Source organism: Mustelus asterias, chromosome 5, assembly GCF_964213995.1.
Source record: "Mustelus asterias chromosome 5, sMusAst1.hap1.1, whole genome shotgun sequence".
Classification (NCBI taxonomy): Eukaryota; Metazoa; Chordata; class Chondrichthyes; order Carcharhiniformes; family Triakidae; genus Mustelus; species Mustelus asterias.
The window spans coordinates 28,833,264-28,847,997 of record NC_135805.1 but is presented as its reverse complement, the minus strand read 5'-3'; the positions used below and the strand labels follow the sequence as shown (position 1 = coordinate 28,847,997).

The 14,734-nt window shown below is 46.8% G+C and overlaps 1 protein-coding gene across 2 annotated transcripts in view; it reads right to left on the bottom strand.

Annotated features, from left to right (window-relative positions):
* Nucleotides 1-230: 230 nt before the first annotated feature.
* Nucleotides 231-14,734, bottom strand: part of traf3ip2a (TRAF3 interacting protein 2a) — a 96,969-nt gene continuing 82,465 nt past the window's right edge. Inside the window, exon 9 of one of the 2 annotated variants that reach the window (XM_078212341.1) lies at nt 231-1,203. In XM_078212341.1, coding sequence (XP_078068467.1) covers nt 1,057-1,203 — 147 coding nt within the window. In that variant the 3' untranslated portion in view covers nt 231-1,056. The remainder of the gene's footprint in view (nt 1,204-14,734) is intronic. The other variant, XM_078212342.1, reaches the window with a different exon arrangement.

The window sequence follows — 14,734 nt, the reverse complement described above, 5'->3', positions numbered from 1 at the left end:
GTGGTTATAAACAGAGAAGGTCATCAGCTTCCTGAGTGTTTGACTTCCTCCCATGCTGGTGGCAGTGAAAATCTGAAAAGAGACAGATCGGAGGGAGCGGCAAACCCTCGAGCGAATTTCTCATGCTGCCGTGAATCTACCAGCAAGAGTTGTAAAGCTGGTTGCATCAGCTCTCCTCATTACCTCAGACACAATCCAGGAGAAATGCGATTTAAAAAGAACACTCGCTTGGCAGAAGCTTCCTGACTGATGGAAACCCATCAGACAAAGGCCATTGGCCAGTTTATTATCAATGTTTCCAAGGAGTACATTTGGGACATGTATTAATCAAGTGGGATCATTAGACAGTACTGCATAAAACACACACATTTCCTTTTGGGAAAAATTCAAACTTATTTTCATAGAATCCCTGCAGTGCAGAAGGAGGCCATTCAGCCCATCGAGTCTGCACCGACCACAATCCTGCCCAGGCCCTATTCCCATAACCCCACATATTTACCCTGCTAATCCCCTGACACTCAAGTTAATTTAGCATGGCCAATCAACCTAACCCGCTCATCTTTGGACTGTGGGAGGAAACTGGAAGAAACCCACGCAGACACGGGGAGAACGTGCAAACTCCACACAGACAGTGAGCTGAGGCCAGAATCGAACCTGGGTCCCTGGCGCTGCGGGGCAGCAGTGCTAACCACTGTGCCACCCTAATTGGTTTTGCATGTAGTAGTGTCTGGATAACTCTCAAATGATTAAAATGTTGGGAAAATAATGCTGCGTTAAACTTAGAAGCGCCTTTAAAAAAAAAATACACTGGTCATATGTAACCCTACTGCTGGTAACTTTGATGTGGAGAACCTTTTGGGAGGTCAAGCAGCCAATTAACAACTGAGTCTCTACCATCACACACCAAGGGAAAAATCACTGGCCACAGCACTGGGCCAGCTTGGCAAGGCTCCGATAAACTACAAGAACTTCCATACAGTCCACCGGTATGGAAGTGTTTCTATTGATGCAGGAATGATTGATTGGAAAGGAAAAGAGAAATGGATAATCAAAGGCTCAAAGTGGGACTGTATGAATAGTGGGCAATGGTCCAATTGGGGGGGCAATGTATTCTTCTTCCCGCAGCAATCGAAGGAGGATTCGCTTCTGATCCCTTGGCCAAGTGTAAATGTGTGTGTTCTGCAGCCAGTTGGGTACGTGAACCTGCAATGAAAGAGAAAGTTTTACAGAATGTACAAGGCACAATATAGACCCGTGCTTCCCAGCCTTTAATATTTCATGGCACACCTCCTTAGTTGAAGGCTCAGTCACGAGGGGACATCGGTTCAAGGTGAGGGGCAGGCGGTTCAGGGGGGATGTGAGGAAAAATCTTTTTACCCAGAAGGTGGTGACGGTCTGGAATGCGCCGCCTGGGAGGGTGGTGGAGGCGAGTTGCCTCACATCCTTTAGAAAGTATCTGGATGGGCACTTGGCACATCATAACATTCAGGGCTTTGACCTAAGTGCTGACATGGGATTAGGTGGGAGTTCAGGTGTTTCTAATGTGTCGGTGCATACTCGATGGGCCGAAGGGCCTTATTTGCACTCTATAAGTGGGAGGTGCCGCCACCCCTAAGAGTTGCTGGCCTATCAAATGGCTGGCAGCCCTCTAGTCCCAGCACTATTGGCTGGATTACTGAGCATTGCTGGGACTGTACCACTACCTTGGTGTTTGGGGGTGGGGGAGGGCTCTCTTGATTACAAGGTGCTTGAACGGGAAGGGCCCCCCACCCCCGCCCAACCCCCACTCAGCCAGCAGGAAAGGTCATTTCGCCACATGGCACTGACACCTCTCGCTCCAGGTAAAATCCCAGTGGAGGCGGGCAGAGGCCTACAGGCGAGCGGGCTGCCTGACACCCCTCCTGCTGCCATCGCACCGTGGGTTAAAACCCAACAGAGGCAGGAAAGCAAGATGCACTGTACCTGCTCACATGGCATTCTTGGCTGTCAATCCGCTCTGGCATGGTGGTGGGATGGGGGTTAAAAAATTCTGGTCATTGTTCTTCACTGAGGTACAATGGAAAGAATTGCTTTGTGAACAGCCTGCGCGGGTATGGCCTCAGAACGAGAGCCCTTCTCCCACTCCTTCCTCAGCAGCTTGTTCTGCTCTGCTTATTCTTCAACCCATTCTATATTCCAAGCGGAGAGCCTTATAATGCACTGATATGGGGAACACAGTAAGAGTTTTAACAACACCAGGTTAAAGTCCAACAGGTTTATTTGGTAGCAAATACCATTAGCTTTCGGAGCGCTGCTCCTTCGTCAGATGGAGTGGATATCTGCTCTCAAACAGGGCACAGAGACACAAAATCAAGTTACAGAATACTGATTAGAATGCGAATCCCTACAACCAACTAGATCTTAAAGATACAGACAATGTGGGTGGAGGGAGCATTAAGCACAGGTTAAAGAGATGTGTATTGTCTCCAGACAGGATAGCCCGCAAGTCCAGGAGGCAAGCTGTGGGGGTTACTGATAATATGACATAAATCCAACATCCCGGTTTAGGCCGTCCTCATGTGTGCGGAACTTGGCTATCAGTTTCTGCTCAGCGACTCTGCGCTGTCATGTGTCGTGAAGGCTGCCTTGGAGAACGCTTACCTGAAGATCAGAGGCCGAATGCCCATGACTGCTGAAGTGCTCCCCCACAGGAAGAGAACACTCCTGCCTGGTGATTGTCGAGCGGTGTTCATTCATCCGTTGTTGTAGCGTCTCCACGGTTTCCCCAATGTACCAGGCCTCGGGACATCCTTTAAGGCTGAGCAGAAACTGATAGCCAAGTTCCGCACACATGAGGACGGCCTGAACCGGGATGTTGGATTTATATCACATTATCAGTAACCCCCACAGCTTGCCTCCTGGACTTGCGGGCTATCCTGTCTGGAGACAATACACATCTCTTTAACCTGTGCTTAATGCTCCCTCCACCCACATTGTCTGTATCTTTAAGATCTGGTTGGTTGTAGGGATTCGCATTCTAATCAGTATTCTGTAACTTGATTTTGTGTCTCTGCGCCCTGTTTAAGAGCACATTTCCACTCCATCTGACGAAGGAGCAGCGCTCCGAAAGCTAATGGTATTTGCTACCAAATAAACCTGTTGGACTTTAACCTGGTGTTGTTAAAACTCTTACTGTGTTCACTCCAGTCCAACGCCGGCATCTCCACATCATGACTGATATGGGGAGACAGGGCATAGTGGCATTGTTACTGGACTAGTGTTCTATAGACCCAGGGTAATAATCTGGAAGACATGGGTTCAAATTTGTATTCAATAAGAATCTGGAATTTAAAAACTTAACCATGAAGCAATTGTTGTAAAAACCCATCTGGATCACTAATGTGGATGGGCAATAAATGCAGGCCTAGCCAGCGATGCCCACATCCCATGAACAAATAAAAGAAAATGTCTGGAAGCAACTGGTGCCAATCAGCAATATACCCTGTAAATAATTCATCCACTTAAATATTTCCTGCTGCTGTATATGCTTCCGCTGTGCAAAGTTAAGAGATTGCACCAACTGGACAACTGAGAGCTCCAAACTGACGTCAAATTAGCATTCCAACGCTGATGTTCTGTCTGGGCTTTATACTTCTGACTAACGTTTGTGTGTGGGAACTGCATCAAAATGGCGGCCATTAGCTTGTGTCCTGTTGGTTGCCCCCTCACCTCTGAGTCAGAAGGTTGTGGGTTTAAGTCAGGACTTCAGTGCAACAATCCAGTGCAGTACTGAGGGAGTGTTGCTTTGTTAGTGGCACCATCTCTCAGATGGGTTGTTAAATCAAGGACTTGTCTGTCCCCGTAGGCAGCGAGTTCCAGACTCCCACCACCCTTTGGATGAAAATAATTTTCTTCACATCCCCCTAAATCTCCTGCCCCTTTCCTTAAATCTATGCCCCCTGGATATTGACCAAAGAGGAAACTTTCTTTCTGTCTATGTCCCATAATTTTATACATCTCAATCATGTCCCCCCTCAGTCTCTTCTGCTCCAAGGAAAACAACCCCAGTCTATCCAATCTCTCTTCATAACTAAAACTCTCCAGCCCAGGCAACATCCTGGTAAATCTCCTCCTCGCCCTTTCCAATGCTATCACATCCCTCCTATAATGTGGATTTCAGAACTGCACACAAAACTCTAGCTGTGGCCTAACCAAAGTTTTATATATTTCCAGCACAACCTCCCCGCTCTTAAACTCAATGCCGAGGTTAATAAAGGCAAGTATACCATATGCCTTCTTAACCACTGTGTTCACCTGTCTTGCAACCTCAAGGGACAGATGTACATGCGCACCAAGGTCTCTCTGATCCTTGGTGCTTCCCAGGGTCCTGCCATTCACCATGTATTTTCTTGCCTTGTTTGTCCTGCCCAAGTGCATCACCTCACACTGATCTGTATCGAATTGCATTTGCCACTGATCAGCCCATCGATATCCTCTGTAATCTCAGACTATATTCCTCACTATTTACCAATGTACCAATTTTTCAGCCACTTACAAACTTACTGATTAACCCTCCTACATTCAAGCCTAAATCATTTATATAAACCATAAACAGCAACACCAATCCCTGCAAAACCCCACTGGAAATTCCCCTCCAACACGATTTTCAAGTTTGCTGATGACACCAGCGTAGTGGGTCGGATCTCAAACAATGCCGAGACAGAGTACAGGAATGAGAGAGAATCTGGTGAACTGGTGCGGCAACAATAATCTCTCCCTCAATGCCAACAAAACAAAGGAGATTGTCATCGACTTTAGGAAGCGTAGTGGAAAACATGCTCCTGTCTACATCAATGAGGACGAAGTAGAAATGGTTGAGAGATTCAGGTTTTCAGGTGTCCAGATCACCAACAGCCTGTCCTGGTCCCCCGATGCCAACACTGTAGTTCAGAAAGCCCACCAACGCCTCTACTTTCTCAGAAGACTAAGGAAATTTGGCATGTCAGCTACGACTCTCACCAACTTTTACAGATGCACCACAGAAAGCATTCTTTCTGGTTGTATCACAGCTTGGTATGGCTCCTGGTCTGCCCAAGACCGCAAGGAACTACAACGGGTCTGTGAACAAAGCCAGGTCCCATCACTCAAACCAGCCTCCCATCCACTGACTCTGTCTACACTTCCTGCTGCCCTGGAAAAGCAGCCAGCATAATCAAAGACCCCACACACCCCAGACATTCTCTCTTCCACCTTCTTCCGTCGGGAAAAAGATACAAAAGTCCGAGGATGTGTACCAACCGACTCACGTAGAGTTCCATCCCTGCTGCTGTCAGACTTTTGAATGGACCTACCTTGCATTAAGTTGATCTTTCTCTACACTCCAGCTATGACTGTAACACTACATTCTGCACTCTCTCCTTTCCTTCTCTATGAACAGTATGCTTTGTCTGTATAGCGCGCAAGAAACAATACTTTTCAGTGTATACTAATACATGTGACAATAATAAATCAAATCAAATTAAATTAAAAAAACACTTCTCGACCATCACTCTCTGCTTCCTGCCATGCAGCCAATTCTGAATCCAATTTCCAAATTTCCTTGGATCCCATGGGCGCTACCTTCGCTATCAGTCTCCCATGTGGAACCTTATTATAAGCCTTGCTGAAATCCAAGAAGACTACGTCAAATGCATCACCCCCATCTACACACCTGGTCCCCTCTTTGAAAAATTCAATCAAGTTGCTCAGACATGACCTTCCCTGAACAAAACCACGCTGATTAATCCCTGCCTCTCCAACAGCAGATTCATTCTGTTTATCCACTTTGTTTGTTACTTGTTCAAAAAACTTTAATAAATTGCCAAACATGATTTCCCTTTCACAAAACCACAGTGGACAGCACGGTGGCACAGCGCCAGGGACCCCGAGTTCAATTCCAGCCTCGGGTCACTGTCCCCGTATCTGCGTGGGTTTCCTCCAGATGCTCCAGTTTCCTCTCACACTCCAAAGATGTGCGGGTTAGGTTGATTGGCCGTGCTAAATTGACTCTTAGTGTCAGGGGGATTAGCAGGGTAAATATGAGGGGTTGCGGGAATGTGTTCGGTGCAGACTCAATGGGCCGAATGGCTTCTTTCTGCACTGTAGGGACTCTATGATTTTATGTTGACTCTGCCTGATTGTATTATGATTTTCTAACTGTCCTACCATTACCTCCTTAATAGTGGATTCTAGTAAGCACACTGAGGTGACACAGGAGGGCACAAGTTTTTAAAACTCATTTTAATGGATGTGGGTTTCGCTGGTGAGATCTGCATTTATTGCCCATCCCTAGTTGCCCTTCAACAGGTGATAGTGAGCCGCCTTCTTGAACCGCTGCAGTCTCTGAGGTGTAGGTACACACACTGTGCCGTTAGGGAGGGAATTCCAGGATTTTGATCCAGCAACAGTGAAGGAACGGCGATATATTTCCAAGCCAGGATGGTAAGTGACTTGGAGGGGAATCTCCAGGTGGTGGTGTTCCCAGGTATCTGCTACTCTTGTCCTTCTAGATGGAAGTAGTCGTGGGTTTGGAAGGTGCTGCCTAAGGAGTCTCGGTGAGTTGCTGCAGTGCATCTTGTAGATAGTACACACTGCTGCCACTGCATGTCAGCGGTGGAGGGAGTGAATGTTTGTGGAAGGGGTAGCAATAACCGGGCCTGCTTTGTTCTGGATTGTGTCAAGCTTCCTGTTGTTAGAGTTGCTCCTGGTCTGTCCTTTAGCTCTCTTTATTGAACCTGGATTGATCCCCTGGCTTGGTGGTGATGGTAGAGCGGGGGATATGCCGGGCCATGAGGTTACAGATTGTGGCTGAGTACAATTCTGTTGCTGCTGATAGCCCACAGCGTCTCATGGATGCCCAGCCTTGGGTTGCTAGATCTGTTCAAAGTCTATCCTATTTAGCTCGGTGATAGCGCTACAGAACAAGATGGAGGGTATCTTCAATGTTAAGATGAGACTTTGTCTCCACAAGGACTGAGCAGTGGGCACTCCTACTTATACTGTCATAGGCAGGCAGGTTGGTAAGGATGAGGTCAAATATATTTTGCCCTCTTGTTGGTTCCCTCACCACCTGCTGCAGTGCCAGTCTAGCAGCTATGTCCTTCTGGACCTGACCAGCTCAGTGTTCCAGCCACTCTTGGTGATGGACATTGAATGTTCCTCCAGAGTATATTCTGCACCCTTGCCACCCTTAGTGCTTCCTCCAAGTGCTGTTCACCCTGGAGGAGTGCTAATTCACCAGCTGAGGGGGGACAGTATGTGGTAATCAGCAGGAAGTTTTCTTGCCCATGCTGAACTTGAAGCCATGAGACTTCATGGGGTCCAGAGTTGATGTTGAGAATTTCCAGGTCAACTCCCTCCCAACTGTGTACCAGTGTGAATTGCCTCTGCTGGCCATACCCAGGTGATGGTTTTGTCTGGGACATGATCTGTAATGTACGAGTCTGTGAGTATGACTATGTCAGGCTGTTTATTGACTAGTCAGTGACACAGTTCTCTAAATTTTGGAATAAGCCCCCCCAGAGTCATCCACGTTGCTGTGGTTCTGGAGTCACGTGTAGGCCAGACTGGCAAGGATGGCAGATTTCCTTCCTTAAAGGACATTTGTAACCCGGATGGTTTTTAACTACAATTGATTTGTAGTCATTGGTAGGCTCCCAGAAGTTTTATTGAGTTTAAATTTCACCAGCTGCTGGGATGGGATTCGAACCTGGGCCCCCAGAGCATTATCCTGGGTCTCTGGATTACTAGCCCAATGACGATGAGGCTTTTCAGGAAAGATAAGGAAGTTGGCATTCTGGAAGGTTCAGATCAAATGAGGACAACATTTATCCAGTGATCTTGCAACACAATAGCTTGAGGCACATTCTTAAATTGCAAACCACAAAAGAAAAATGAAGAATGCAGTCGGGGAATGGGTGCAGCACAGAAGGAAGCTATTTGACTCTTTGAGTCTGCGCTTACTCTCTGAAATGGCAAAATAACAAGCTGCACTCCCCCGCCATGTAGCCCTGCAATTCTTTTCCTCCTGGTGTTGATCCAATTGTACGATGAGAATCATGATTGAATCTGCCACCGTGTCAGGCACTGCATTCCAGCTGGTCACCACTCACTGCCCCAAAAGGGTTTACCTCGTATCAACATCAGTTCTTTTGCAATCACCTTCAATCAATCATTTAATGGGGTGTGGGTGTTGCTGGGGAGGTCAGCATTTTTTGCTGCTCTTGTCCTTCTATATGCTGGTGGTCTTGGATTTGGAAGATGCTGCCTAAGGAACCTTAAATAGTCTCACAACACCAGGTTAAAGTCCAACAGGTTTATTTGGTAGCACGTGCTTTCGGAGCGCTGCCCCTTCATCAGGTGAGTCAGACAACCAGAAGGAATGTTTTCTACGGTGCATCTGTAAAAGTTGGTGAGAGTCGTAGCGGACATGCCAAATTTCCTTAGTGTTCTGAGAAAGTAGAGGCATTGGTGGGCTTTCTTAACTATAGTGTTGGTATGGGGGGGGAACCAGGACAGGTTCCACTGGACAATCCCACTGGGCCACCGCATCCCCTCTTAGTTTCAGGGGTGTGAAGGGCAAGTTTGGCTTGGTGTCTGGAAGGATTATTTTTTACAGAGGCTGAATAACAGCTGGAAAACCTCAGCATGAAGAATAGTTCAGCTCATTCAATACGAAACAGTGATGTGCTTTTCAGGAAAGACAAGGAGGTTGGCATTCTGGAAGGTTCAGATCAAATGAGGACAACATTTATCCAGTGATCTTGCAACACAATAGCTTGAGTCACATTCTTAAAATGCAAACCACAAAACAAAATGAAGAATGCAATCGGGGAATGGGTGCAGCACAGAACTCTTTGAGTCTGTGCTTACTCTCTGAAACTGCAAAATAACAAGCTGCACTCCCCCGCCATGTAGGCCTGCTATTCTTTTCCTCCAGGTGTTGATCCAATTTTACAAAGAACAAAGAAAATTACAGCACAGGAACAGACCCTTCGGCCCTCCAAGCCTGCACCGACCATGCTGCCCGACTTTACATCTCTTTTAAACCTTGCCCCTCGCACCTTAGACCTATGCCCCCTAGTAATTGACTCTTCCACCCTGGGAAAAAGATTCTGACTATACACTCTGTCCATGCCTCTCATAATCTTGTAGACTTCTATCAAGTCTCCCCTCAACCTCCATCGCTCCAATGAGAACAAACCAAGTTTCTCCAACCTCTCCTCATAGCTAATGCCCTCCATACCAGGGAACATCCTGATAAATCTTTTCTGTACCCTCTCGAAAGCCTCCACATCCTTCTGGTAGTGTGGCGACCAGAATTGAACACTATATTCCAAGTGCGGCCTAACTACGGTTCTATAAAGCTGCAACATGACTTGCCAACTTTTAAACTCAATATCCCAGCCGATGAAGGCAAGCATGCTGTATGCCTTCTTGACTACCTTCTCCACCTGCATTGCCACTTTCAGTGACCTGTGTACCTGTACACCCAGAACCCTTTGCCTATCAATACTCCTAAGGGTTCTGCCATTTACTGTATATTTCCTATCTGTGTTAGACCTTCCAAAACGCATTACCTCACATTTGTCCGGATTAAACTCCATCTGCCATCTCTCCGCCCAAGTCTCTAACTGATCTATATCCTGCTGTATCCTCTGATGGTCCTCTTCGCAATCCGCAAATCCACCAACCTTTGTGTCATCCGCAAACTTACTAATCAATCCAGTTACATTGTCCTCCAAATCATTTATATATATTACAAACAGCAAAGGTCCCAGCACTGATCCCTGAGGAACGCCACTTGTCACAGCCCTCCATTCAGAAACGCACCGTTCCACTGCTACTCTCTGTCTTCTTTGACCGAGTCAATTTTGTATCCACCTTGCGAGCTCACCTCTGATCCCATGTGACTTCACCTTCTGCACCAGTCTGCCATGAGTGACCTTGTCAAAGGCCTTCCTGAAGTCCACGTAGACAACATCCACTGCCCTACCCTCATCAATCATCTTCGTCACTTCCTCGAAAAACTCAATCAAGTTCGTGAGACACGACCTCCCCTTCACAAAACCATGTTGCCTCTCACTAATACGTCCACTTATTTCCAAGTGGGAATAAATCCTGTCACGAAGAATCCTCTCCAATAATTTCCCTACCACTGATGTAAGGCTCACCGCCCTGTAATTATCTAGATTATTCTTGCTACCCTTCTTAAACAAAGGAACAACATTGGCTATTCTCTAATCCTCTGGGACCTCCCCTGTAAGAGTTTTAACAACACCAGGTTAAAGTCCAACAGGTTTATTTCAAATAAACCTATTGGACTTTAACCTGGCGTTGTTAAAACTCTTACTGTGTTTACCCCAGTGTAACACTGGCATCTCCACATCATGACTACCTCCCCTGTAGCCAGTGAGGATACAAAGATTTCTCTCAAGGCCCCAGCAATTTCTTCCCTTGCCTCTCTCAGTATTCTGGGGTATATCCCTTCAGGCCCTGGAGACTTGTCGACCTTAATGTTTCTCAAGAACCCCAATACCTCCTCCTTTTTGATCTCAACATTACTCAAACTATCTACACATCCTTTCCCAGACTCATCATCCACCAAGTCCTTCTCTTTGGTGAATACTGACGCAAAGTACTCATTTAATACCTCGCCCATTTCCTCTGGCTCCACACATAGATCCCCTCCCTTGTCCTTGAGTGGACCAACCCTCTCCCTGGCTACCCTCTTGCTCTTTATATATGTGTAAAACATAGAACATAGAACAGTACAGCACAGAACAGGCCCTTCGGCCCACGATGTTGTGCCGAGCTTTATCTGAAACCAAGATCAAGCTATCCCACTCCCTATCATCCTGATGTGCTCCATGTGCCTATCCAATAACCGCTTAAATGTTCCTAAAGTGTCTGACTCCACTATCACTGCAGGCAGTCCATTCCACACCCCAACCACTCTCTGCGTAAAGAATCTACCTCTGATATCCTTCCTGTATCTCCCACCACGAACCCTATAGTTATGCCCCCTTGTAATAGCTCCATCCACCCGAGGAAATAGTCTTTGAACGTTCACTCTATCTGAAAGCCGTGGGATTTTCCTTAATCCTGCTGGCCAATGCTTTTTCATGATCCCTTTTAGCTCTTCTTATTCCTTGCTTAAGTTTCTTTCTACTTTCCTTGTACGTTGAGAATCATGATTGAATCTGCCTCCACCACCCTGTCAGGCACTGCATTCCAGCTGGTCACCACTCACTGCCCCAAAAGGGTTTACCTCGTATCAACATTCTTTTGCAATCATTTTAAATCTGTGTCTTCTGGTTCTTGATCCTTGCACCAATGGGAACACGTTTTCTCTATATACGCTTGGATTTTGATTTGATTTGATTTATTATTGTCACATGTATTAGCATAGAGTGAAAAGTATTGGTCTAGTTGGACCAAGGAGCGGCACAGGCTTGGAGGGCCGAAGGGCCTGTTTCCTGTGCTGTACTGTTCTTTGTATTGTTTCCTGCGCGCTATACAGACAAAGCATACCGTTCATAGAGAAGGAAAGGAGAGGGTCCAGAATGTAGTGTTACAGTCATAGCTAGGGTGTAGAGAAAGATCAACTTAACGCGAGGTAGGTCCATTCAAAGGTCTGATGGCAGTAGGGAAGAAGCTGTCTCGAGTCAGTTGGTACGTGGCCTCAAGCTGTTGTATCTTTTTCCCGACAGAAAAAGGTGGAAGAGAGTATATCCGGGGTGTGTGGGGTCTTTAATTATGCTGGCTGCTTTTCCGAGGCAGCGGGAAGTATAGACAGAGTCAATGGATGGGAAGCTGGTTTACATGATGGATTGGGCTACATTCACTGTCTTTTGTAGTTTCTAGCGGTCTTGGGCAGAGCAGGAGCCATACCAAGCTGTGATACAACCAGAAAGAATGCTTTCTGTAGTGCATCTGTAAAAGTTGGTGAGAGTCGTAGCGGACATGCCAAATTTCCTTGTCTTCTGAGAAAGTAGAGGTGTTGGTGGGCTTTCTTAACTATAGTGTTGGCATGGGGGGACCAGGACAGGTTGTTGGTGATCTGGACACCTAAAAACCTGAAGCTTTCGACGATTTCTATTTTGTCCCTATTGATGTAGACAGGGGCATGTTCTCCACTACGCTTCCTGAAGTCGATGACAATCTGTCCAGACCCCTCATGACTTTGAACATCTCTATCAAATCTCCTTTCAATCTTCTCTTCTACAAGAACAACCACCTCAGCTTCGCCAATCTATCCACATCCAGTCTGGTAAATCTTTTCTGCACCTTTTCTAATGCCTCATATCCTTTCCAAATCGAGCTGCCCAGAATGGGACACAATACTCCAGCTGAGGCTGAAAGTCCCGCCCAAGGCCTCGATTTATAAAGTTCCGGTTTCTGTCTGACTTTCTCAATTGGCCCTCTCACCTTCAGTGAGTTGTGCACATTTACCCTCCAAGAAGACTATGTCAAATGCACCGTCTTGACCTACACACCTGGTCACCTCTTCCAAAAATTCAATCAAGTTGCTCAGACATGACCTCCCCTTCAGAAAACCACGCTGATTAATCCCTGCCTCTGCAAAAGCAGATTCATTCAAGAACTTTAATAAATTGCCAAAGATGATTTCCCTTTCACAAAACCATGTTGACTCTGCTCGATTGTATTATGATTTTCTGATTGTCCTTCCAATACTTCTTTAATAATGGATGCCAGTAAGCACAATGAGGTGACACAGGAGGGCACAAGTTTTAAAATTCATTTCACGGGATGTGGGTGTCGCTGGCTGGGCCAGCATTTATTGGCCATTGCTAGTTGTCCCTCAGAAGGTGGTGATGATCTGCCTTTTTGAACTGCTGCAGTCCCTGAGGTATAGCTGTTAGGGCGCGAATTCCAGGATTTTGACCCAGCGACAGTGAAGGAACGGTGATGTATTTCCAAGTCAGGATGCTGATCGACTTGGAGGGGAAACTCCAGGTGGTGGCGTTCCCAGGTATCTACTGCCCTTGTCCTTCTAGATGATAGTGGCCATGGGTTTGGAAGATGCTGTCAAAGGAACCTTGTTGAGTTGCTGTCGTGCACATTGTAGAAGGTACACACGACTGCCATTGTCCATTGGTGGTAGGAGCATTGAATGTTTGTGGAAGGGTTAGCAATTGAGGAGGCTACTTTGTGCTGGATAGTGTCGAGCTTCTTGAGTAGTTCAACTTGGAGGGGTAGTGATTCAAAAGCTGAGTGGAGATGGTACGTGGTAATCAGCAGGAGGTATCCTTGCCCACGTTTGAGCGAGTGCCATGAGACTTCCATGGGGTCCAGAGTCCAGGGCAACTCCCTCCCAACTGTATCCCACTCTGCCATGCCCTTTGCTGGTGCGACAGGACATATGCTGGAATGGTGATAGTGGTGTCAGGGACAATATCTATAAGGTATAATTCCGAGAGTATGACTATGTCAGGCTGTTGGGGTGAGACAGCCATAAGCCCCCAGAGTCAACCAGATTGCTGTGGCTCTGGAGTCACATGTAGGCCAGACCAGGTAAAGACGGCAGATTTCCTTCCCTAAAGGACATTAGTGACCCAGGCGGATTTTTACGACAATCGATTCATGGTCATCGTTAGAGCTCCAGATGTTTTATTGAGTTTAAATTCCACCGTCTGCTGTAGTGGGATTTGGGCCCCCAGAGCATTACCCTGGGTCTCTGGATTACGAGCCCAACGACAATCCCACTGCGCCACCGCGTCCCCTCGTAGTTTCAGGGGTGTGAAGGGCAAGTTTGGCTTGGTGTCTGAAGGGATTATTTATTTTTTACAGAGGCTGAATAACAGCTGGAAAACCTCAGCATGAAGAATAGTTCAGCTCATTCAATATGAAACAGTGATGTGCTTTTCAGGAAAGAAAAGGTTCAGATCAAACAAGGACAACATTTATCCAGTGATCTTGCAACACAATAGCTTGAGGCACATTCTTAAATTGCAAACCACAAAAGAAAATTAAGAATGCAATCGGGGAATGGGTGCAGCACAGAAAGAACCTATATGGCTCTTTGAGTCTGTGCTTACTCCCTGAAATGGCAAAATAACAAGCTGCACTCCCCCGCCGTGTCGCCCTGCAATTCCTTTCCTCCTGGTGTTGATCGAATTCTACGTTGAGAATCATGATTGAATCTGCCTCCACCACCCTGTCAGGCACTGCATTCCAGCTCGTCTTTCGGACTGTGGGAGGAAACCGGAGCACGCGGAAGAAATCCATGCAGACACGGAGGGAACGTGCAAACTCCACACAGACAGTGATCCAAACCGAGAATCGAACCCAGGTCCCTGGCACTGTGAGGCAGCAGTGCTAACCACTGTGCCACCGTGGTTAGGTGGATTGGCCATGGTAATTGCGTGGGGTTACAGGGATAGGGTGGGGGAAAGAGCTTGGGTATGGTGCTGTGTCAGAGAGACTGGGGCTTAGGTGGGATTGTTGTCGGTGCAGGCGCACTGGGCTAAATGGCCTCCTTTTGCACTGTAGGGTTTCTATGAAGTTCGGTGATTTCTTTTACTTACGGATAGGACATGGAAGCAGGCCCCAAGTTCACCTCAGCTGGAACAGGGATTGATCTTATGCTCTTAGTATCAATCTGATCCATCCACCTTCTTCCGTCGGGAAAAAGATACAAAAGTCCGAGATCACGTGTCAACCGACTCAAGAACAGCTTCTTTCCTACTGCCAT